We start from the raw sequence: 24,695 nt of genomic DNA on the forward strand, positions 1-24,695 counted from the left end.
GAACTAACAGTGTCTAACAAATCAGTGTTGCATGTAGCTTGTTAGATGCTTTTATAAATTAATCCCACTGCCTTAAAGACACTTGTGGATTCAAGAGTTTAGATTATTTAGATACAATGAGCAACATCTATGTTTAATAAATAATGCAACTGCTTTGTGTTTCATAGTAAGGATAAATTCACATTCATTTTGAGCTCATGGATTGTCAAAGTAGGAATATCACTGGGGTTATTCTCCTTCCTGTCTTCATAGATCGCTGATGGTCCCAACCCTGCCAGTGAGGATCTCAGTCCCGACAGTGGAAACATCACTATTCCTGTAGGCCAGGCTGTAGTGCACTTCACTGTACTTATTCGGGATGACCAGGTATTGAACTGATTGATTACACTGGACCAATTAAGTTTCTTAAAAATCTGTCTCTATAAATTGTTTTACTGCACTGGCAAAAGTTTGAAGTTTTGAAATTCTTTTAACTGTAAAATAAAGTGTACAGCATTTTTCCTCATCTTTTTTGCTACATACATGTTTAGAGTTTTGAATGGTATGTGTTTTGCTTTCTCTGTGTACCAGGTCCCAGAGGATGATGAAGTGTTTTCAGTAAGACTAACTGGTGTAGCAGGGGGAGCTCTCCTCAAGCCCAACGCCAGCAGTGTTCGGCTGAGAATCCTGCGTAATGACAGCCCTCTGCGGTTCTCCCACACTGTCATGGCAGTACCAGAGTCTGCGGCAGTCATTGCCCTCAATGTGACCAGAGGTCGATTGACTGAGGATGGACCACTCATTGGCTCTGTTGACACTGAGGTTGTGTTCTTTAAACCTAGTTTTTCATGTTTACATAGTCTTTTACTGCAAAAGCACTCATATACACACAATCAACAACTTATATGTAGAGAAAACAGAGAGCATTTGTCTAATTTGTATGAAACATCTGGACTCTACTGTCTTTAGGTTTCTGTAGATTACATGGTGGTGAGTGGTGAAGGCCTGGGCAGTGCCACACCAGCTGTGGATTTCTTCGATCTACAGCCAGTCAGAAGAGTTACATTCCCTCCATTTGTCTATAAAGCTAGCCTGCTGTTCAACATCAGTGATGATAATGTGCCAGAACTTGCAGAGTCCTTCCATCTGGTCCTCCTGGAGGACACGATCAGAGGAGATGCTGTGCTGGTATCGCCTAACTCTGTGCAGGTGACCATCGAGCCCAATGACAAACCTCATGGTGTCCTCTCAATCAGCAGCAGTGCACTGGTTCAGCCAATCAGCATCAATGAAGATCTGACACAGAGGTAGCATTGTTTTCTCTATAAATGGGTACTATAAAATTTGTTGTATAATCTAAATCAGGGATGTCAAACTCATCTTATATCGAGGGCCAAAAACAGCCCACTCTGACCTTAAGTGGGCTGGACCATTGAAGTGTAAAGAAGTTAAACTACGAATTTAATCCCTAAGATAGCTTAATATAAGAAAATAACTGCGGTTTCAGCAGTATGTCTTAGATTTTTCATGATACATATATGAATAGTGCTGTAAGAAAATCTTTTTAAGAAATGCATGTGTAAAATTACAGAAAAGAAATCTGGTAGCTTCTGTTAATTCACAGAAAATATCCAGTTTTTCTGGTCCCATTGTAGAAAAACAAAATAAATTTCTATAGTAAATTTTGAAAAAACACCTTTTTGTTATTAAATTGTTTATTAATCACTTAGTTAATCTTGTGTAGCATGAATGGCAATGAAGTAGATCTTTATCAGTAGGAAAAGCTGTAAAATGTTTTAAAATACATTTAAAAGTCTGAACGTCTATGCCCTCCTCTAGAATTTCCAAATCTATCCAGTGGGGCAGATTGTGCTGATTCTGGTCCCCGGGCCTTATGTTTGACATCCGTGATCTAACTCCTCTTGTGTTACATGCTAGCTAAATCTAAACGCTAATGTAAAAATAAAATCAACCATTTACATCCAAGATTATCACTCCTCCAGATATGATGGCATCGTTATTGTAAGAATCGGAGGCAGCTATGGTGAAGTGTCTGCCAACTGGTCCATCAGCAGAAACTCCAGTGATCGTTCACCAGTGTCAGATGATTTGAGGCCTGAGGTGGGGCAAGTAAGATTTGCTGCCGGTGACAAGACTGCTATTATTCCAATAAACATTGTAGCTGATGATCAACCTGAAGAAGCAGAGGCCTTCGTTTTCAAATTGCTGCCTAGTACAGTAACTGGAAATGCTGAGGTTGATGAACCCATGGAGGTGAGTTTAAAAGACGTATTTTTTCAAATCAATGAATTAATTAAATTTTTTAGGATTATGGATTATTTATATTATTATTTATTAGGATTATGTTGGGGTATGTAAGAAAAAATTAGCTGCACTTGTTAGGGAACGCATGTTGCATGTGTTTTGCATGTGTGTGACCTACTGTAAGGCACAGTGGCAAACTTGGCACATGCTGCAAAAGTCGACCCCTTAGTGTGTAACTTTGCTCTGTGGGTGTTCCCTTAATGTGGCTGAATCAAAACAAAGTCGAAACAGGCGGCACACTCTGAGTGGGGTGTTTCTGTGGGGGGGTTTTTTAAGCACGGATGAAATGGTGACAAGTTTTTATTGCTTCCATCTTTGTCCAAGCCTCTTGGCTACATGTGAAAGCAGTGGGCAGATCCAAGACTTGTTTATGTTCAAGGCATTAGATGGGACTATAGGGCCTGTTTGCCATGTGTGCAGAACAAGTTTGCTCAGAAGAATTTTCTCGATGCATAAGCAAACAAATATAAAAGAAAGTTCATGACTGCTGTCAGTGAAGTTGCAGATCCTGTATCACATTCCAAAAACGGAAATATGCACATCACACTGTGCTTTAAATCAGTGAGCGTGCCAAACAGTGCATCTGACAAGTATAGGTTCCATGACTGAACCACAGTTTAATGCTCGTGGAAACTACTCTTAACAGTCTTAGCACACTTAATTAAAGAGGATGCCCCTGCTAAAGTTAGCTCAGGGCTCTGTTTTACTACTCTCAGTCTTGCTTATTTTCTTCACTCTCTCTGTTCCTCACCTCTCTTTTTTATGATCAAGATACAATCTTAGTAACATAAAAACAGGATACTCCACAAAATCCTTCACTGTAATTGATGGTACACCCAGGCTTCATTGCTATTATTTGAGACCTGTTAGCTCGCTCCATACGGGGACTGTACAACCCTTGTTAGCAGTGAAACTATGAATAGAGGGGCAATTTGTGTTTTCTAAAAGACATCATTCCTTCATCATTCAAAATGTTCCATATGTCTCCTTCTTCTTTGCAATTTTTTTTCTCCCACAATTTCCTCAGATGGTTTTCTACATTCAGGACAGTGACGATGTCTACGGCCTTTTTCGGTTTGACCCAGCCAAAGAGCAGAACATCCAGAGCCAACCTGAGGGCCGTTTCCTGTCTCTGAATTTTCTGCGGAGTGGTGGTACACTGGGTAACGTGTCTATGGCCTTCGGTGCCCTCTACATTCCTGCGGGTCCCATAGACCCAGCACGGGCCCGTGACCACGTCCTGAATGTTAGCGGGACCATTAATGTGGTTTTTGCCCGTCAGCGGATGGTCCACATCATACTGCCGATCAGGAATGATGCCTTTCTGCAGAATGGAGCTCATTTCTTAATACAGGTAATACCACTGAAACAAGGTAATTTAAGTTGTAATTCAGCTGCGACGTTTCACATTCACATCACCAAATGCATTCCTTCTGTTTCTGTCTGTACCTCTGGCCAAATTGGTACTATTCAAGGTTTAAGTGCCTCATTTGGATGTGTGAATGGTTTTACATTGGCACTCAAATCTGGCATGTTGCTATGGGATTTACCCAGCTGTCCAAACTAACAACATCACCTAACCCTTAAAGCTGGCAAAAAAGTACTAGAAAAGCCTTCTTCACATTCTGTAGATGCTTAATTACTTCACACACTTTCAGCTTCAATACAAACACATATGTGTACAAATATACATAGACTGAGGGGAGCATCAACAGGTCTTTCAGTGCAACCTACAAACTGACAATACAGTCGTATTTGAGTGTAATTTGTTGTTTTCTGTCTGATGAATATGTATCTAGCCTTCTATTTTTCTGTTCTATTTTTTGTAGTTGAATACACTGGAACTGATCGACATAAGTCCCTCAATTCCGTCAAACAGCCCAAGGTTTGGAGGATCGCTAAACCTGACCTTGACTGTCACCCCTGACATTGCAAATGGGGAAATTGGCTTTACAAGCAACACCACAGTGGTGGTTTATGAACCAGAGGACAGCAATACCAGCACAGTAAGATATACAAAGACTATCAGTTTTGTGAAGCTTGCCTTTGTTCGCTTTCATAGTTCAGTGCTTCATAAACATTCAGTGAAAAAAGAAACAACAATGTTCGGAGTGTGAATAATTTATACAGACTGTGTCTAAGTGTAAGAGGTAGAGATGGACCGATCCGATATTACGTATCGGTATCGGTCCGATACTGACCTAAATTACTGGATCGGATATCGGAGAAAAATAAAAAATGTAATCCGATCCATTAAATATCACGAAAGCACCTCACAAAACTTGCAACACGCCGTAACTCACCTCAGAACGTATGCATCACGTGATAGAGCAGCTGTGGCATGCGGGACCTGTCGGTGGTCTGGATAGCATGTGGAGCTTCGCTAGCAACCTGGCATTTCATCTCCGACAAAGTTATCCCCGAGAGAAGTAAAGCAAGTGTGTAAGTCCATCTCTGAATGTTTGTAAAGCATTCCCACGTTAAGCTTAACAAGCGACTGCCTCTCGCTCTCCGGCTGCTACTTCAATCATGAAACTGCTTAAATCAGCTGATCGGCTTTTCTGTCGCGAGTCTGTCTCTCGTTTGTTTTTGGTCCACTTTGCGCCAGAAAGAGCAAACCAGCGGCTGAACAACAGCAGCACGTTTAAGCTTGATAAGCTGTTGTTAGAATTTATTTAATATTAATTTCTACACCAGGATCTTTTTCTACGTAGCTGACGCTGGTAACTGTGCAGGGGCGGATCTAGCAAAGTTTAGCCAGGGGGGCCGATAGGGCATTAACAGGGAAAAGGGGGCACAAAGACATACTTTTCTTTCTTATTCTCATTTAAAATGTCGAGCTTTTAATAAATAATTATCTGACACCCAAAGTTTTAATTTGATGTAAAATGAATAGAAGTCAATTACTGTACATAGTGACTATTAAGTCTAATATATATACCCTAGTAAGCTATAGTACTTTTTACTTTGGGAAGGTACCATCTGTGCAGTCTGCAATTTTGTTGAAGAAAGATGTTGAATCTATTTAATATTTCTTGAAAAATAATTGATTTCTGTGCATTTTTTTTCACACTGCATCAAATTAAGGTTGATTACGTCGATTAAGCATCATGAGGTGGCGCGTGAGGGGTGGTTCCCTATTTTTTATTTATTTAATTTTGTTGTTGCTGGGAGTTGGAACCCTATTAGTTAGGTTGCTTAATATTTACGCTAAGTACTCTTTAAAATACCAGAATAGGGAGGATGGTGTAGGTCTAAGTTTATTAGATTGATCAGTATTGCTGAACTATGAAATATTTTTTTTGTATACAGGTATAACAGAATAGCTTTAGTGTAGTTGTTGTTTTAAACTTGAGTATGAACTTGCAGACTTGCAAAATTCAGCAAGATATTTTAAAAAACAGTTTTGTTGATTAAAAAACACTATATCGGATTCATATCGGTATCGGCAGATATCCAAATTTATGATATCGGTATCAGTATCGGACATAAAAAGGTGGTATCGTGCCATCTCTAGTAAGAGGCTGATTCTGATAATTGTCGTAGGTCAGCCTCCCTCTGCGGCGTGATGGGACGGACGGTCGGGCTGAAGTGTTCTGGAGTCTTAAGCCAACTGGAGCCAATCGTGGGGATGTTACTGCTAATGACCTGAAACCTTTTGGTGGTTCTGTCATCTTCGTCTCTGGGCAGGGCGATGCCTCCATCAATTTCACTATCCTGGCTGACAACATCCCAGAAGTCAACGAGACCTTACTACTCACTCTCGATAGGTAGGGCCATTAAAGTTAATTGACATTCATCGTTATATTTATTTTAAGTGTTTATTTTAGTCATTATCAAATCAGTCTTGGCATGCAATAACTATAATACATTCACTTTTTGAGGTTATCTGTAATGGTTTAAAGTCAGCTTATGCACCACTTGAGTCCAATAGGAAAGGAGGGGCTGACTAGGTCCTGATTCTTCCCGTTCTTCCTTAGCTTGTTTTGCGATGCATGTTTATTGGGGGTTAATCTGTTAGTCTACATTTGGATGAGAACGACAGCTTTCTCTCCCTCCCACTCGTCCCCTGCAGGGTGGAGACTGCACGCTTTATAGTGTACTTTGGGTAAGTGGAGAGTGGAGTGAACCTGGGGCTTTTGTGTGGCGTGAATCACGTCTTTGTTTTTCACAGAAGGGCCTACTTCAGGCTTTCTGGAGGTCTTTGGTCAATGTGGGGATGAGGGGGTCTGGGACACGGTGGGGGATTTTGTGATGGTGTGAAAAAACGTAATTCCAAAAGAAAAGGATTGTTGGAAGAAAATTGAGAATCTTCTTTATATGTTCTTGCACTAATTTAACCAGACTTGATTATGTACCATTTAAAGATGCAAGTGTTTGTATGCATGCAGTGCCTTGACTGTGACTGTTTTGAGTGCTTCATCCTGTCGTGTCTTTGTTATTCCCATTATGTTATGCTTGCTTGGGTTCAATTTTCCCAGCACATACACATATACTTACTCCCCTGCTGAGCAATAAAGAGGCAGGCAGGCAGTTGATTGACATTGTTATTAATAGTGGGCTAAACAGCGGGGCTTCAGCATATAGAGTCAATAATGAATGAGCATCACACAATACAAGGAATGCTTTGAGAAGTTTAAGTTAAGCTACTTAGTCATTGTTATTATTGTTGCACGTTTTACGTAAACACACAACATAGCAAAAGTACAATAAGCAGACATTTCAGAGCTATACTCAGCATGAAACTGACACATACCTGCCCTAAAGCAGCTCCATGTTAATGCAGCTCCACAATTCCTCATTAAAGAGGATGTAATGGCATGTCTTTTTTTCTTGTTCTTTTGTGTTTAGTTATAATAATAATAATAGTGTATGTGCTTATATATGCATTTCTGTGTGCACGTCTCAGGAGTAACGTTGAAAATCAGATCCTGAAAGCCGGCTTCACCAGCCGAGAGATTATCATCATGGAGAATGACGATCCGGGGGGAGTCTTTGAGTTCTCCCCGTTATCCAGAGGTCCATGGGTTATCAATGTAAGCCACAGTTTTAAAGCTGCCCCAAAAAGAAATAGGGTTTATTTCCATTAGTATGTGTAGTATTTGACCTTGGATGTGGCCCAAACTGTTGCACATTCAGTCAAAGACCTCTTACTGCTTATAAATTTCAAATCTGTTTGTTATTATTTTGCTTTTTTGAGTCAAAATTGGTATAGCTACGCTTGACAATTTTTAGAATTTACTGGTCAGTTTAGGTGTTTTTTGACTCACGACTGACTCACAATAACTGACAATTACTGTAACTTAGTGATAGGACTTTGAAATAATTCCCTAATGTGTGTTACACATGTAGAGTCCAAGTTTTGCCTTCATAATTTAGCTTTTTTCTGTGCATTGTGACGTTAGAAATAGCTAATATTTTGTAGCAGCTTTATTACCATGAAATAGTAGTCAAATGCAGGTGTTGCTGATTTCATTAAGTAAAGGTCTCTACCTGAATACAACCTTTATAATAATAATAACAGTAATAACAGTAATAATAATAATAATTTCAGAATGGTTGCTGTGAAAATGTATTTTTGAAAAATGAGTTAAAATTGACTTAAAGGTTCAACTGAATATATTCTTAGCTTCTTTGCTCTGAAGCTTGTCTCTTCTAACCTAGGAGGGTGAGGCGGTTGAACTGCATGTGGTCAGAGCCCAGGGACAGCTTCTGAAACAGCTGATACGATATGCTGTTATGCCCTCGGGCAACAATGAATTCTACGGTGCTACGGGCATTCTGGAGTTTAAACCCGGAGAGAGAGAGGTGGTGGTGGCGCTGGTGGCACGGCCTGATGGGGTGCCAGAGGTAAGAAATGGCAAGATATTAATATTTACTTATTTATTTTCTGCATTTTACACAGTGCTGCAGTGTAATTCAAATGCATTATCCTTCCTACTTTCACATTTAATAAGCTATGAAGTTAATGTTTTAAAACTTTTTCAGTGTGATTACTGTATTTGTTTATTTTGTTATGTGTGTGGGTACAGCTGGACGAGACTTTTTCTGTGGTACTTAGCAGCCACAGCACTCCACCTAGTCGTCTTGGCAACCACCGGGAGGTCAACATCACCGTTCGGAAAAACGATGACCCCTACGGAGTCATTGAGTTCAGCCAGTCGGGACTGACAGTGGCCATCAATGAGAGCAAAGGAGACGAGACGCACCAGGGTAACTTGAAGTAGCAGTCCTTTAGATAATAGTAATACTTTTCCAGGTCAAGTGGTACCTCATTGACACTTAAAATGGATCTAAGAGGAGTGAATCACAGAAAATTAGAGTGTCCAACTTTCATGTGATTGTTAAGGAAAACAAAGGCTGTCTGTGTTTTTGTGTAAAACATGAGGACATGTTAAAGTAGTTCCTCTAGTGAATGGCCTGTATTACCTGTATTTGCTATAAATAAACATGTGTACAGCTAAAATCAAATGTAGTTTATCTATGAGAAAAAAAACATTCAATTTCTAAATTGATCATGTCTGTTTGCCCCGTTTCTCCTTCAGCTTTGTACCCCGTGATGAGGAACAGGGGTCACTTTGGCAAAGTGTCAGTTTTGTGGGTCTTGGAGCCAGCACTGTCTGGAGACGTCCGCCCCGTTCGAGGAAGCATCACCTTCGAAGAGGGGGAGTACCTGAAAAATCTCACTCTCTTCTCTGTACCTGATGAGGTAAAATGTAAACTAAACCTTAAAGAGCACATCGTCCACAGCTCAGTTAGTTTTCTTTGTTTAAATTTTTTTTTTTTTTTAAGATTCCAGAAGAAATGGAGAATTTCACCATCACGCTGTTAAATGCGACAGGTGGAGCAAGACTGGGAAACATAGTCAGTTCCAACTTATGGATTAATAAGAATGATGACCCCATTTATTTCTCAGGTAAAGATTTTAATTATATAATAATACACGTGTTTTCCAGCTTGTCCTCCCTCTCTGACATCCTTCCCTTTCCTTCATTTTCGCACTTTCATCGTAGAACCCGTCGCTGTGCGGCTTCAAGAAGGCGGTGTGGCCAACTTTACAGTTGTGAGGGCAGGACGGGCAGACTTCGTGGCCACAGTGATGTACCGAGTAGAGTACAATGATGCATCGCCAGATGACCTCTTCTTGCTAAGTAATGACACAGTGCTGGTATATGCTGTGGGCGAATGGACGAAGAACATCTCTGTGGCTATAAAAGATGACGACATACCGGAGACCGATGAGCCTTTTTACATCGTTCTCTACAATGCCACTGGTACGTATGTGCTTGTTTTCTTAAAAAAGTGATGAGAACAAAAATGTAGCAATATGCATTACAATGATATATGTGTTTATGGCAGGTAATATATGCTTATATAGCATTTCTTTATAATGTAAATGTCATTCTCTTGTAATAAAGACGTTTTTTTTGCTATTGGTTAAGAGTAAACCATATTTTTCATGTATTTTCTTTTGGTTACCTGCCTTTGGACAAGAGGAAGGTACATCCTCTCCAGTACACGCTGGACAGGTCATTAGTCTGTTGCAAATTGATCAGTGACCGATTCTATCTATAACTTAAAATACAATTAACTCTGAACCAATAAAGAAACACACTTTTTTTACACTTCGGATAATAAAAATATCTGCATTTTTACTCAAAGTCAGTTGTCTTTCTTTCAATGTGGCTCAAATGAATCAAGCAATTCATCTGAAATTAACATCTTCTGCTCTGTTTATTATTTCTGTCTGTATCCTGTACGTACTAAGAGATGCAGCAGAGGTATTTAGCAGTGTCTGTGATAAGACTAAAGGCTCTCATGGGCCTATATTGTTTTTCATGGATGGGAACGGTAGGCCAGTGGGACAAAACAGGAACTTAATAACCAAACTCCAGACGGTCTGAGAGACAAAGGCAAACATTCCTTTGGCGTCTTTCTGTTTACTGATTGACATGGAGTAGAATCAAGAAAGGGTTAGCCTCTTCTTTATATCGGAGGGCTGTGCTGGCATGGATTGTGCTAAAAGTCAATAATCCCAATGTTAGAAGTAAGCTAAACTCATACTGGCGTCTTCACACTCTTTACCTTGTCTGCTTAATCACAAACAGATTTGCATGCTTGTTTCAGGGTACTCGTTGTCCGGCAACTTGAAGTATGTGCTTGTGAGAGGATATTGCACTTCTGGTGCTGCTATAGCTACACCCTTTCCATATTTTTAAACTTTCAAATACAATAGTTCTGGTTTAGTTCTTGGTGATATTCACTTTAAGTCATCTGCAGAGAGAATCCTTTGTTTGGAATTTAGCTTATTCACAAATCATCCACCTTATCCTCCTAGGCTTGGTTACCATAGTAATAGCGCGCTATGTTAATGAGACAGTCTCCTCCTATTGCGTGAAATTTAACATGGCAGTAACAATATGGCCAGCACTCTGTGTGTCTGCCTTTCCTTAATTATCTGATTCCAGCGTCAATAATGTGCATGTGTCCACAGGTGATGCAGTTGTGTATGGAGCAGCCACAGCTACTGTGGTGATTGAGGCCAATGATGATGCCAATGGGATTTTCTCCTTGGAACCTGTAGAAAAACCAGTTGAAGAGGGAAAAACCAATCATTTTTAGTGAGTGACATTTGGTTAATATTACTTCACTTGAAATATCTTGTGTTTTTTTATTTGTATTTATTTCATGATTCTGTCAAAAACAGTAGTTTATAATCTCCAAGTACTATCAAAACGCTAGAGTTGATATTTTAGACAATTACCTATGTTCTGTTACTGAAATATTTTCTCTTTTTTTTTTCCTCAGTGTACTACGTGCGAGAGGCCGTTTTGGGAATATTACAGTATTCTGGCAGCTGTTTGCCAACGATTCTTTAACTCCTCTGGAAGAAAACCAGGAATTTACAAACACAAGTGGATCAGTCACCTTCACTACAGGGGAAAAGACCAAGCCTATTGTCCTGGAAGCCATCTCTGATAAACTTCCAGAGTTCAATGAGTTCTACATCCTCAGGCTGGTAAATATCTCAGGTGAGTAAAAGAAAAGCATAAAATAAAACTGATATAAGACGCATAAGACAGATATGAGAAGAAATTTCACAAAGCAGAGAGAAAATGAGATGAAATTAATTTTTCTTGAATCATCAGTAACTGCAGATTTAATTTTCATTTGGAAAACTCTGACACTTGGCCATTATTTCTCTAAGGCGGTTACCCCGGCGAGGGCGGACGACTGGCTAAGAGTGCTCTAAATGCCTCTGTTTTCATCCCGTTCAATGATGACCCATTTGGTGTCTTTGCCATTGCTGAGGACAACATGGACCAAGAAGTAGCTGAAGATGTTCTCTCTGAAGATGATATGGCTGATGTGACTTCTTTCACCATCCTCCGTAAGCAGGGCACTTTTGGTGATGTAAGGGTGTCCTGGGAAATTGTTTCTGGTCACTTCCCACAGGGCCTTCCTCGGATGGATGATCTGCTCCTGGTAGCTTCCTTTCCAGATGAGGTAGAGCTCAGGCCTCATGCAAGGAGACACCACTCAGCCACAGACACTTGGTTTTTCTCCGGGCTTCCTGGAGCTTATGGTACCATCTCACCTGACGATGGGCCTGCAGCCATTAGCAACTTCACCTTTTCTGCTTGGCTTTTACCCAGACTAGATACTGACGGCTTCATAGCATCCAAAGGAACAAATGGAAGCTTGTACTATGGAGTGAAGGTCCACACCAATGAGTCTCATGTCACTGTGATGCTATATTATACAGTAATAGGTTCAAACAGTACCCAAGTGGCCCGGGCCTCTGCAGAAAAGTTTTCTGCAGATACATGGCTACATGTCATCATAACAGTTGATGATGGGATTATTGAATTCTTCTTGGATGGCAGACCTATTCCTGGGGGACTGAAAAGCATCAAAGGAGAGGGCATCAGTGACGGTAAGCTTCATTGTTCATTCCATTTATTTTCAATTTCTTTGACACATTTCTTGCAAAGGTAAAATCACTCTTTATAAATAGCTCATACAATCACTGTAGGTAAATTACAAAAAGCTCTTAACTCACCAAAAAAATATTTGATTCATGTGTCAAAATGAAAGTCAGTGAATCAGTAAGAAGTTGTTTAGCATTGTGAGACCAGGATACCCAACTGTATTGCCTACCATAGTTAATATTCTTCAGATGGTGATTTAAAGAATACAAGATTTGACATTGTGCTTTTCAAAGCAAACCAGCAGTTAGTATCTGCATTACTATATATTAGAGTAACAAACTAGCAAACAGTACTGGGACCACCTGTTGCTCCACATATTTTCATCATCCTCACATCTAATGTTGTCTTGTGAGGTGTAACAGTGGAAGGAACTGCATGCATGCCATAACCATCCTCTGCATCCTTCTGCATCTTTTCATCCTTACTCCTCTCCTTTTCCATGCCTGTTGCTGCTAAGAGTAAAGCTATTCAATTGATAAAAAGATCATCTGTTTTTCTTTGCGTCAGTAACTTTTGATATTTACAAGTGTGGAATAAGAAATCGAATTGAATCTTGAAGAGAAAGGCTCTTTCCAATCTGGACAAGTAACAGACTGTTCAATTGTCATTTAAGAGTTGTAAAAAAAGTTTTAGTTTTCCGTGTCAAAATGTTGTCCAAGGTCCAAACTGTGTAGGAAACAGTTTTCAAATTGTTCAGAGTCTTAAGTTCTTACATAAAGATAAAAGGCATGTGCACCTTCACATGCTCTGCTGCTTCCTCATTGTTCAGGAGTACTGTACTGGGACTTCCCAGTGCTTGAGTGACCACTTACCCTCAGCAGTGCTGCACATTGTTACTGCTGAAGGGAATCGGTTGGCATCTTCTTTTCTTCCTATTCTCTCTAATTAATGGGCACAATAGCCGGTATTTGACCAAAAGCTCCCATAGGGGAAATATTCTGACGCCTCTGTGGCTTACTCCAGTCACAGTGGATTTATCCATTATCATCAGTCATGTTGTGCCATTGTTTTCTTCTGGTAACTCAACCTATGCATGGAGTGCTTCGTGTCAGGGCTTTGTACTTGGTCACTGTAGCAGATTTCCTGCATTTGTCTCACTTTGTGCAAGTTCACAAAGTGATAGGTGCATGAGGTGTGAGTGTATAAATGAGTAATGAGAAAGAGCTAGACCTAGGCATTTGTATACCTTAATCAAGATTCTGTTTCTGGTCCCTGGAGTAATGACCCTTATTACGTTACTGGTACACAACACCGCAAAGGAGGCTCAATAATCAGTGTGAAAATGATGCAATTAGTATTCAATTGCTTTGATCTCACCAAGTCTTAAGTTAAATATGTTTGTGTTAAATAACACACAATTGCACTGGAGTAAAAAAAAAAGTCTGTGGCTATGGCTGTGACTGGTAAATCAGACAAACAATATGACAGCATGACAAACACTGTAAATGAGAGATTCTAGGAAATATTACTAGAATTTACAGTACTGTGTATTTTCCCCCTTCCTGGTGATTTTTGTTTTTGTATTTGTCACATTTATATGTATCATCAAACAAGATTTTAAATCAGACAGAGACAAACAAAGATAACCAGAGCAGCTTTTAAGTGATGATTTAATTGCTAAAGGGATTAAAGCTATCCTTCCTATTTGGCCAAATGTGAAATAGTAATTCTCTCTCCTCTTATTAAATTATGAATTAACTTCAAAGGCTGAGTTCAATTTCACTAGCCACATATCATGCTACAAAGTAAAAAATAAATAAATAAAGCTGAGAAACAGAAAAGTCATTGATCTCTATAAGTCTCAAAAGGGTTACAAAGCCAGTTTTAAGACTTTTTAGGATTCCAGTGAACAACAGAGAGTCCCATTATCCACAAATGGAGAAACCTCGGAACAGTTTTGAGCAAGCGGTCACAAAATAGCCCTGAACAACATCTAAAGAACTGCAGGCCTCACTTGTCTCAGATAAGGTAAGAGTTCATGATTCAACAATCAAAAATGGGCAAAAGTGGCATCCATGTAGGAGTCCCAGGGCATAACCGCTGCTGAACAAAATGAAAGCAAATGCTCACCTCGCACTTTCCAAAAAAGCATCTTGGTGATCCAAGACTTCAGGGAAAATATTCTGTAGACTGGTGAGTCAAAAGTTGAACTTTTGTGAGGTTTGAGTCCTGTTACATATGTGTAAAACTATCACAGCATTTCATAAAAACTACAATTAGGTTATACAGCAGGACAATAATTTGGATAATCTGAAACACACTTGCAAGTCTGTCTTTGAATGGCTAAAAATAAAAAAGCCAAAAAAACAAAGCAAAAAGAAGGTTTTGTAGTGGCCTAGTAAAAGTCTCAACTTGAACCCAATTGAGATGCTTTAGCATGAACACGCTCATAAACCCTCCAATGTGCCTGACCTAAAAGAATTCTGTAAAGACAAATGGGACAATCACTGGTAATCCATATTTTACAGGAATGTAAAAGACTCATTACTCAGCCTGGTTTTCTTCGTCTAATATAAAAAATCTGTTCTGCTCCGAAACATGTAAATGAGACAAAGATGCAAAAAAAGAAAGAAATCATGAAGGGAAGTAATTTCACAAACCTGTTCAATGTATATGATCATGTCACATCATTATGACATCAAATTAATTATGCATTAAACATTAAAAAATATTGTTCAGTGTTTTTTGGGTCATTTTTTTCTACCCCAGGACCTGCTTCAATGTTCATTGGGTCAGATCTTGAGGGTAAACAGCGTTACACTGGCCTTCTCCAGGATGTCCGCTTGTACCACACTAAGCTGAACCGCAGCCATATCCACGAGCTCCACACTCAGCCCCCTAAAGCAGACCTGCGTACCATCTCTGGTTACCTACGATACCAGCAGGATGAGAGGCAGAAGTCATTTGTGGTGGAGGCGAGAGATGACACTGAGGAGGAAGGAGAGGAGGTATTCTACCTACAGTTGGTTGCAGTGCGCGGTGGAGCACGCCTCCCCCTCCCCAGACCCACTGCAATTTTACGAGTCTTGAAGAGTGACAATGCCAATGGGCTTTTTGGATTCACTGGGTCCTGCATACCTGATGTAAGTGTCTGTTGTTATCAATAGTCAAGCTGCTTCATGAAAGTCTTTCAAGCAATTAAACAAGAAAGTAAATCAGACTACTAAATAAATTATGTGGTTTGCATGACCACAGTGTCATTAATATTGTGCTTAATGTCATCACTCACTTGTCTCTACACAGTAAACATATGCATAGAAGCAGATGTAATGTAAACCCATTTGATTGTCAGCCCCTGTCCTGCTGCATTTTTTATTAGTCTTCATGCTCGGCTGCAGAGAGAGCATGCTTTCTCTTAGTAGCTGGATTGGATGAGTGGGCTCTCGTCTTGGGTCATATCAGGTAGAGTGACAGCTGGTGAGGCAACAGCAGGTCTGTCGGTGAGGGCATTCCTATAGTAGAGGATCAGGAGTTCCTTTGCTAGAAATGAGAGATCTTGTTCCCCATTTCAATCAATATAACAGGTGGCAGAGCTGCTGATGGCATTCCATCAGAACCAGTGCGTCTCCATTACTGTATCTCCTACCGCTAGAAAATTAAAGGCAAAGGAACATGTGGGCTATCAAATGATCGCACTCTAAATCACATTATTAGTATGCTGGAATTATATTGGGCTGTAGTTAGTAAGGCTAGCGCATTTGAATCTAACAAATTGTAATAAGTGACGAAGATGCATTTAGTATTGATCAAGTCCTCCTTTGGTTCTGAATTCATTAATGTTTTTATTTCTTTGTCCCCAAAGACCACCGCAGAGGGCTCCACTATATCTTGTGTGATTGAGCGTATGCGGGGATTGCTGGACCATGTTTATGTCAACTACACTGTAACCCAACTGGACAGCGACACACCGGCCAATCAAGATTTTCTTAATGCAACCGGAGCTGTGCTTTTCACGCCTGGAGATCCTTCTCAGGTTTGTGCGAGAGTTGGGGAAAGCCCTTCTGAATTTATGCAGGATGACAAAGACTGTAGTCACTCACTGCGTACAATCAAATGTTAAAGCAGCTACCGATTGCTGTCTTTCAGATTCACCCATCTGTAGTGTTTATTGATAACCAGCCCCGCCTAGTGGTTGGTTGGTTGGTTGGTTGGTTGCAGATTTTTGGATAAAATAACAGGTGTTTGCTGAAACTGACCACTTGGAAGTGGCATAAATATAGATTATTTTCAAAAGTGCAATGCAATCTAAAAATACCATATCATACCACTTAATTTATAAAGCACTTTAAAAAAATAACAGGACTGACCAGTACCACCAGTGCTGTACAATAACACCAAGCATAAAAGAAATGCAAAAGAGCTGTGGAAGTTAAACCATAAAAGAATACATCAATTAAGAGACTTAAATAAAAACAATTAAAAGAATTTTAAATTAATTTGTAAATGAACTGGAAGCTGGTGAAGCGAGCAATGGAGGCCTACTAATTCCAATAAGAAGTGCATTGCTTTAATTGAGATGACGTTATAAAATGATGTATTAATATTTGAAGGTTGCATTTGGAGAGAAGAGGGTTGATTTTTTAACAGCAGTCTCAACTGGAAACATGCGGGATTTTACCGGTGTGTTCAAATGAGAGTCGAACTTTAGAGCAGAATCCAATTTCAAACCTGAATTTGTAATAATCAATTTCTCATATGGGGCTGGAGAGGAAAGGTGGACAAAGGTGCCACTGGGTCTAAACAACATGACTTTTGTCAAATTTAGCTTTTGTTCATCTTTCTGTTAGGTACTGAACCTGCTGGTGTTGGATGATAACCTCCCAGAGCTTGCAGAGTCCTTTCAGGTTGTGCTGGTGTCTGCAGAGTCCGGTGATGGGAAGCCAGGCTCGACCCCCACAAGTGGAGCAAGCATTGACCCCAATAGCTCTGTTAACACCATCACTGTCACAGCTAGTGACCATCCCTATGGTATTTACTACCATTCCCCAAAAACAACACTATTTTTCTCTCAGTGTTGCTTAGTGTATAAGCACAAGTATGTTTATTTTGCTGCAAGTGGTTTATTAGGGAGCTAAAATATCAGTACAATTTTCCCTCTTCTTGTCTGTGTCTTACTACTTTCATCATACCTTTTGCCTCCTTCTTATTACATCCTCCTTACTGCTGTCACTAAACACATGAACATCCTTATGCAGGGCTGCTGCAGTTTCAGCCCACTCCTCCAGGAGAGGGTTTGATCTCTCCAGCGTTGGAACCTGCTCACATCACTGTAAACGAAGAAGATGGAGAGATTAGTTTGCTGGTGGCCAGAGCTCAAGGCATTTTGGGTAGGATCATGGTGGGATATAGAACAACCCCCTTCACAGCATCCAGCCCTGAAGACTATGAGGTTGGTTTCACTGATGATGTATTGATGAACAAGCAAATAGGTGAAGGGAAAATATGTTTTGGCTGCTCACTGGTTTCCTATTTTTCCATATGCTCCTGGCAGGACTCAGAGGGCATGTTGGACTTTCTTCCAGGGGAAAGGTTAAAGTTCATAAATGTCACCATCATAGATAATCCTGTCCCTGAACTGGAAAAGATATTTAGAGTGGAGCTCTACAATGCAGATGGAGGAGGTGGGAATTCTTAGCTGTATGATCAGCATGTTTTTTTTCTCAGTTTTTATCTTAAGTAGCTCTTTATTGCACATCTTTCTTAGCTGTCTTTACCTTTTTTATTTAGAACTGAACTGACCCTGTATTCTGCGCTGCTGTTTTTCTGTATTCTATGTGTGGTCCCCTCCTGTGTGTTTCCCAATACCTTCACATGTGGCTGCCAACCTACGCTCCTTCCCATTCGCCCTTCAATCTTTACTCTTCTGATGTGACACTTCCCTGATCCTCATGTTTGATCCATCAGTGGATCATTTTCTGCATAGTGAAGGGAGTGGTAGTGGGGAGAGTGACTATCAATTGCTCCTTCCGTCCTATCGCCACCATGGTAAGTAGCCCCCTCCTTTTCCCCTTCAAACTGCTTCTAGTCTGTGCTCCTTCTTCCCCACAATGGTCTGCGATGCATATACACACTCATACATTTGCAAGCGTGTGTGTGTGTGTGTGCATATACATGTTTGCTATAATGTGTGTGGTATTTACATTAAGCTGTGAGCCTCTGTGAGAAGGAGCTCAGGGAGATTTATGTGGGAAAAGCAAACACCCTTTCATGGAGCAAGAAAATTAAAGTAGTTAATGTGAGCTGTTACATACCACTACCACATACTGTGAAGTAATCTCCACATAATGTATAGAGCTTGTATTTTAATCTGATGCTCTTTGGGATACTAGTAATATTAATATTACTTTATTAACTGGTAAGGAGACTTGTATTATCATTGGTCTGCTTTAACTGCTTGATTGATACTTTTTTCATTTCATTCGCTTTAGGATCAAACTCCTAAAATGCAACCAGAATGAATTAATTGTTAGTAAAATACATTTGATATTTTCTGTGCAGCCAGCTTGGGAGTTGCATCTCGCATTGCAGTCACCATTGCAGCATCTGATGATGCCCATGGAGTGTTTCAGTTTAGTCCTGAGTCGCTGTCTGTTAATGGGACAGAGCCAGAGGATGGGCATAGTTCTGTGCTTCTGAAGGTCAGTGTACAACACTATTGAAAAATTAGGACCTTCCCAGTGATTGTTTATCTTATGTTCTTTGTTCTCATTTTTTCTTTCCCAGGTGGATAGGTCCTTTGGTGACCTTTCCAATGTAACTGTGTACTGGGAAGCTGATCCCAGTTCTGAGGGGGAGCTTCTTAGTAGGTTTGGAAACATCACCTTTGGTGTAGGCCAGACTTCACAGAACATCATCGTCACTGTGGTCGAGGATGAGATGCCCGAGTTGGACAAGAGCTTCACTGTGTCCTTGGTTAAAGTGTCACATGGTCGTCTGGGTGTCAGGACATCTGCTAATCTGACTGTGCTCGCCAGCGATGATCCATATGGTGTTTTTGTATTCGCTAATGCATCAAAGTCGGTTCGACTTCCTGAAGCTGACTCAACTGTCTCCCTCGCCATCCAGCGACAGAGAGGCCTGATGGGTCAGGTGTGATCTGCAGAAGATTTAGAAACTTAATAGAAACCATAGAAAATAAATCCAGTTAAGCTTCTGTTTTTTTGACTTTTAAATATATAAATAGCTTGGATTGACAGATTTCAACTTGTGGTATCATGTATCAAATTATATATTGTTTTCCGTTTTTATTTCATCTAGGTGCGAGTCACATATGGGACACTAAATGAGAAAGACCCAGAACCCTACAGGACCCCTGGGGTTGGCCGAGCCACTGAGGGGCGGGATTTTATTCCTCTGTTCGATTCTGTTGTATTCTTGGCCAATCAGAGTGAAGCAAACATCACCCTCAGAGTTTTGGATGATGAAGATCCAGAAAGGGATGAGTCGGTGTTTGTGAAGTTAATCAGTGCTCATCTCATCAGAGGAGAACAGGGGAGGCTTGGTAAGATGAAGACATGGAAAAAATACTTAACATATGATATGATATGATATGATATGATATGATATGATATGATATGATATGATATGATATGATATGATTCTTTCAGTTTCCAATTCCCCTTCTCTGGGTGCCAGGAGTAATATTGTAGCTCAGGTGATAGTGGAGGCCAGTGATGATGCTTTTGGAATCCTCCAGCTGTCAGCATCTGCTGTCAGTGTGGCTGAACACTACGTTGGGCCCATAATCAACGTCACCCGTGTTGGGGGCATTTTTGCTGATGTATCTGTAAAGTTCAGAGCAGTGCCTTTGACCGCTAGAGTCAGTAAGTATGACTGTAGAGGTGACTCTTTCTCTCTACAGTATGCGTGTGAGCAACAAGGCTTGTCATTGTGTTTTCAACATGTTTAACTTTGTAGGTGAAGACTACAGCGTAGCCTCAACTGATGTTGTCCTCCTAGAAGGGGAGTCCAGTAAATCAGTACCAATCTATGTTATTAATGATGTGATCCCTGAGTTGGAGGAGACTTTCCTCATTGAGCTCATCAACCAGACGACAGGAGGAGCTCTTCTGGGAGAGGTTACACGTGCCATCATCACCATACTGCCATCCGATGACCCTTTTGGTGCTTTTGGTTAGTAGCCCATATACAGGATCATTTTAACCTTTCTTTCTATTCACAGTTTGTCATTGTTTACCAACTTCTCCCCCCCCCCCCCCCCCCCCTTTTTTTTCTTTTAAAATCTATCTAGTCTTCAAGGCTATTCCAGTTACAATAGAGGAGCCAGACACTGACTCTACTGTTGTCACATTACCTATTGTGCGTAATGCTGGCACTATTGGCACAGTGACAGTTAAATGGCAGGCCACTGTCAATGGTAAACTGGCAGTAGGGGACATTAGGCCCACATCAGGAGAGGTAACGTTTGCTCCTGGAGACACCATGAAGACACTCAGTGTGGAGATTCTAGCTGACAATGTACCTGAAATTACTGAGGTAAGAAGCTGTGGGTGGAAATGTCATTGTGAATTATCTCAAATGATACATTATTAGAAGTATTTTTTATTACTTATTATTTGTTATCTTTGTCACTTTCTTTCTGTTTTTTCTAGACAATTAAGGTAGAGCTAATTGATGCTAGTAATGGAGGAAACTTGGGAGCTGATACATCTGTTAATATAATCGTGCCTGCCAATGATAACCCGTATGGAACAGTGTACTTTGAACACTCTACGTACCGCGTCCAGGAGCCACTTGAGGGAGTTTATAGAGCCAATATCACTGTTCGTAGGAGGTATTTTTTTTATTTTATGATTTCTGTGTCACTACATTCACATTGAATAAGCTATTCCTCTCTGCTGTCGTTCTGTTGTAATCACCGTTGTCTTTATTACAGGGATGGTCACTTTGGTCGCTTGGAGATCATGTACAGCACCTCTGAAATTGACATTGTTGGCATGGCTCAGGATAAAGGCCAGAATCTGTCTATGTACTACAACGTTCCAAAACCAGGCGTTCCAGCTGCTGCACTCCTTAAGACATTTAACCTCACCGGTCAGAGAGACCTCCTGGCTGCATGTGCTGCTGCTTGTCTGAGAGAGCGTGCATGCCAGGCCTTCTCTCTGTCATCAAGTGGGACCCCATCTTGCACTTGGGTGCCATCAGGGGCTGACCAATTGACCTCTCAGTCCCAAGTTATGACTTATGTAAAAAACATGACTGCAGCTGCTGTCTTGTTCAGTTCCCAGGCTGTGGCAGGAAGTGATTACACCCCTGTGACGGCTCAAAGAGCCTTCATGGATGATGGATCAGTGGTTGCAAACCTCACAGTCCTGATTTTGACTGATTCTTTCCCTGAAATGGATGAGAGCTTCTCCATTCAGATATTAAAGGTAAAAATCAATCATATGCTGTATGTTTATTCTACATTAATGATGGTTTAACTTCTTTGGAATAAATTCTGTATTTGCTGTCATTAGAGTTTTATGGGAAACTGTAAAAATTAAACCTCTTTATCATGTGTTGTCTGAAGGTCGAGCTAATAAATTTGACCGTACCACAGAAGAACTTGCCCTCAGTTGGTCAACCGGACAAAGCAGTAGTCACTATAGGGGTGAATGGAGATGCATTTGGGGTATTTTTGATCTACAGCCTCAGTCCCAACACCACTAATCAGGGGCTCTATCTAGAAGTTCGAGAGGAGCCTATGGTTGTGCCTCTGGTTATAGAGAGGAGAGGAGGGAATCTGGGTACAGTCACTGTAGAATGGAGCTTTGTTGGAGGAGAGGCTTCACCAGATGCCGACTTTACGGGGACTGGAGGAACTCTGGTCTTTGATGGTATGTGCATTACTCAACAATGAGTAATAGTTTTAGGACAGCTTTCTATTAAGTGGGTATCCAGTGGTCCAGTGTCAGGTCCTTATCAGACCTAATAATCTGGTGGATTAGAAGAACATCTAACACTTAGGCTATGTGGCTTGTCTTTTTTCCTGTCTGTCTGCAGGTTCTTTAAAGAAGACAGTAGAGATCGTAATCAGAGATGATGCTGTACCCGAGGACAATGAGAGCCTAATGATTGGACTTGTAAATACGGCTGGAGGAAGTCGAATCCTGCCCAGCTCTGACACTGTAACCATTGTGATACTGGCCAATGACAACGTGGCTGGGATAGTAGGATTCCATTCAGGCTCCCGCTCTATCATCGCCAGAGAAGGTGGATGGCTGTGTTTTGTAATTTGCAAATGTGCTTCAATATTTTCTTTATGGTGTGTGTACCATGTCCGCCTCATATTATTATTTATATTTATTTAGGAATCAGAGAATACACAGCATGCTGCCGGTTTTCTGTTTATATATTGACTTAGAAACGTGATCAACTGAGATTTCCATACAACTAAAACAAGTATAATAATATTCAATTCAGAAGTCCATAAATCTAACCATGTTCAAAAACTACAAGAAATACATCTATAAGATAAATGCATGTTTCAGACTGATTTGAAATTTAAAGTTTCTCATTTGTGGCTTGCATTGAATTTACTAAACATTGGAAATAAGGGCATATAATTTAAAAAAAAGGTTATACTCAGGTTACACTTGATTGCAAACGTTAGAGACATTATGTTTTACCTTACAGGTGAAAAGCTGTCCCTCTTAGTGTTGAGAACGGCTCCAGGTCTGGGTAATGTTACTGTGGATTGGACTATACAAGGGCCGCTTGTACACCGAACCTTCACCCAAACCTCAGGAACCCTGTTCTTTACCAAGGTAAATAGTTTTGTGGCAGAATCATAGTCAACCATGTTTATTTCACAGTTAAAGCACAAATGTGTAATTACCGTCTGTAATTGGGCACCTCGAGGAGTAATTGTATGTTCTGTGAATGTGTTTTATAGGGAGAATTGAATGATACCATAGTCCTTCAGCTTCTTGATGATGCCACACCAGAGAACAAAGATGAATACAGAGTTTCATTGTCCAACATACAAACCTTTGGTAACAAACTCCACTTAGTATCTATTTGATTGATAATTGTGTGGCGTATCTTTGTGTGCAAACTATAAATACCAAAAATAACTCTTCCCTGCAGACTTAATAAACTGACTTCTACACAGGTGTTGTGGTGACGGGCCATGCTGCCCTTGATGCTCAAGGCAGTGAGGCAGTGATTACTGTGGACACCAGCGATAAGCCCTATGGCCTGCTGACTATTGCGCCAACATCTCTTAGAGTGACCACAGAGGAACGAGAACAGATTATAAAGATCTACATCAACAGAGAGTTTGGAGCCTCTGGTCAGTGGTTCAACTATGAATTTAAAAAAAAGGAGAAACATTCTAACAAATTAATTCCTGTATACCTCTTAAAGTTTTGTATCCACTTTTTACAGATAAACCTTATTTTTGTGTGTACAGGGGCAGTGAATATCACCTATGAGGTTATAAGAGGTTCTGTGCAAAACCTATCCCAGGTAGAAGGGGCTCTAGCTGAGCCGGGACAAGACTTCATCTCCGGTACCGGTTACGTAATTCTTCAGGAGGGACAGACTTCTGTTGCCATCCCTGTTACCATACTGGAGGTAAAACCTGTGACTGCCTCCCATAATGCGACATTTCCATTCATCAAACTTGACAGCACTGTTTTATAACTCACCACTGTGAACTCTTCCCACTGTGCCTCAGTAATTATATACCCTTTGAACTTTCTTCTCATTGTTATTAGGTGTATGTGCAGAATGTTTGCGATGCTGAACTGGCTCGACAAGATGATAAAATAAGATCTTGTTCACTTTTTTTGGAGCAGATTAATTTTGATTTGTAAGTTCACATTTTTTTTGTTTTATTAGGATGACATCCCAGAGTTGCAGGAATTCTTCCTGGTCAACATAACATCAGCAGTGCTCATCACGACCCTCGCAACTGTTCCCCAGCTAGGTATGGAAAACTGTGAGAGTGCTCCAGTCACTGCTTAGTTTTAGTTATGTTAACTTATCCTTAACTTTGACCATAAAATACAATGTTATAACTTCTTTGTCAAATTACATTAAAAAAAGTTTTGCTGTTTTGTTTCTTTTAGATTTTACCGCTCTTGTCCAAAATATCATTTGCGTAATTTCACAAAATCCCTCTTTTCTTTTCCATAATTTCTCTTGCTCTGTCTGATGAGTAGAGGTTGTGTATTGCACATTGTCAGGTAAAAATAAAATGCTCACAATGCCCAAAATCTAATAGTAACTGATGCACAATAATAGTTTATGGTACATTGAATCTCAACATTATAGTTATTTTTAAAATGCACCATGAAAGAGCTTGGTAGTTATTGCTACTGCTTCTGCATAATCCAAACCTCAGGCCAATTTATGAATGAGTAAGTTTAGAAAGTGATGACTTGACAGAAT

The 24,695-nt window shown here is 40.3% G+C and overlaps 1 protein-coding gene across 1 annotated transcript in view; it reads left to right on the forward strand.

Annotated features, from left to right (window-relative positions):
• Positions 1 to 24,695, forward strand: part of adgrv1 (adhesion G protein-coupled receptor V1) — a 130,280-nt gene that overhangs the window by 16,645 nt on the left and 88,940 nt on the right. Inside the window, exons 6-42 of the mRNA XM_085425235.1 lie at positions 253 to 366; positions 571 to 801; positions 949 to 1,286; positions 1,983 to 2,253; positions 3,332 to 3,658; positions 4,134 to 4,310; positions 5,851 to 6,074; positions 7,214 to 7,340; positions 7,969 to 8,154; positions 8,337 to 8,517; positions 8,850 to 9,013; positions 9,097 to 9,220; positions 9,318 to 9,578; positions 10,799 to 10,925; positions 11,113 to 11,336; positions 11,513 to 12,241; positions 15,006 to 15,379; positions 16,099 to 16,269; positions 17,084 to 17,264; positions 17,492 to 17,685; positions 17,788 to 17,917; positions 18,201 to 18,281; positions 18,795 to 18,934; positions 19,020 to 19,385; positions 19,554 to 19,797; positions 19,904 to 20,119; positions 20,214 to 20,429; positions 20,548 to 20,792; positions 20,909 to 21,090; positions 21,193 to 21,688; positions 21,829 to 22,135; positions 22,302 to 22,511; positions 22,935 to 23,065; positions 23,194 to 23,293; positions 23,413 to 23,592; positions 23,713 to 23,876; positions 24,144 to 24,231. Of these exons, the coding sequence (XP_085281361.1) occupies positions 253 to 366; positions 571 to 801; positions 949 to 1,286; positions 1,983 to 2,253; positions 3,332 to 3,658; positions 4,134 to 4,310; positions 5,851 to 6,074; positions 7,214 to 7,340; positions 7,969 to 8,154; positions 8,337 to 8,517; positions 8,850 to 9,013; positions 9,097 to 9,220; positions 9,318 to 9,578; positions 10,799 to 10,925; positions 11,113 to 11,336; positions 11,513 to 12,241; positions 15,006 to 15,379; positions 16,099 to 16,269; positions 17,084 to 17,264; positions 17,492 to 17,685; positions 17,788 to 17,917; positions 18,201 to 18,281; positions 18,795 to 18,934; positions 19,020 to 19,385; positions 19,554 to 19,797; positions 19,904 to 20,119; positions 20,214 to 20,429; positions 20,548 to 20,792; positions 20,909 to 21,090; positions 21,193 to 21,688; positions 21,829 to 22,135; positions 22,302 to 22,511; positions 22,935 to 23,065; positions 23,194 to 23,293; positions 23,413 to 23,592; positions 23,713 to 23,876; positions 24,144 to 24,231 (8,221 nt within the window). The remainder of the gene's footprint in view (positions 1 to 252; positions 367 to 570; positions 802 to 948; positions 1,287 to 1,982; positions 2,254 to 3,331; positions 3,659 to 4,133; positions 4,311 to 5,850; positions 6,075 to 7,213; positions 7,341 to 7,968; positions 8,155 to 8,336; positions 8,518 to 8,849; positions 9,014 to 9,096; positions 9,221 to 9,317; positions 9,579 to 10,798; positions 10,926 to 11,112; positions 11,337 to 11,512; positions 12,242 to 15,005; positions 15,380 to 16,098; positions 16,270 to 17,083; positions 17,265 to 17,491; positions 17,686 to 17,787; positions 17,918 to 18,200; positions 18,282 to 18,794; positions 18,935 to 19,019; positions 19,386 to 19,553; positions 19,798 to 19,903; positions 20,120 to 20,213; positions 20,430 to 20,547; positions 20,793 to 20,908; positions 21,091 to 21,192; positions 21,689 to 21,828; positions 22,136 to 22,301; positions 22,512 to 22,934; positions 23,066 to 23,193; positions 23,294 to 23,412; positions 23,593 to 23,712; positions 23,877 to 24,143; positions 24,232 to 24,695) is intronic.

The sequence above is a fragment of the Rhamphochromis longiceps genome, linkage group LG12, assembly GCF_057381845.1.
Source record: "Rhamphochromis longiceps isolate RC_006_pf linkage group LG12, R_longiceps_female_GT1.1, whole genome shotgun sequence".
Taxonomy (NCBI): domain Eukaryota; kingdom Metazoa; phylum Chordata; class Actinopteri; order Cichliformes; family Cichlidae; genus Rhamphochromis; species Rhamphochromis longiceps.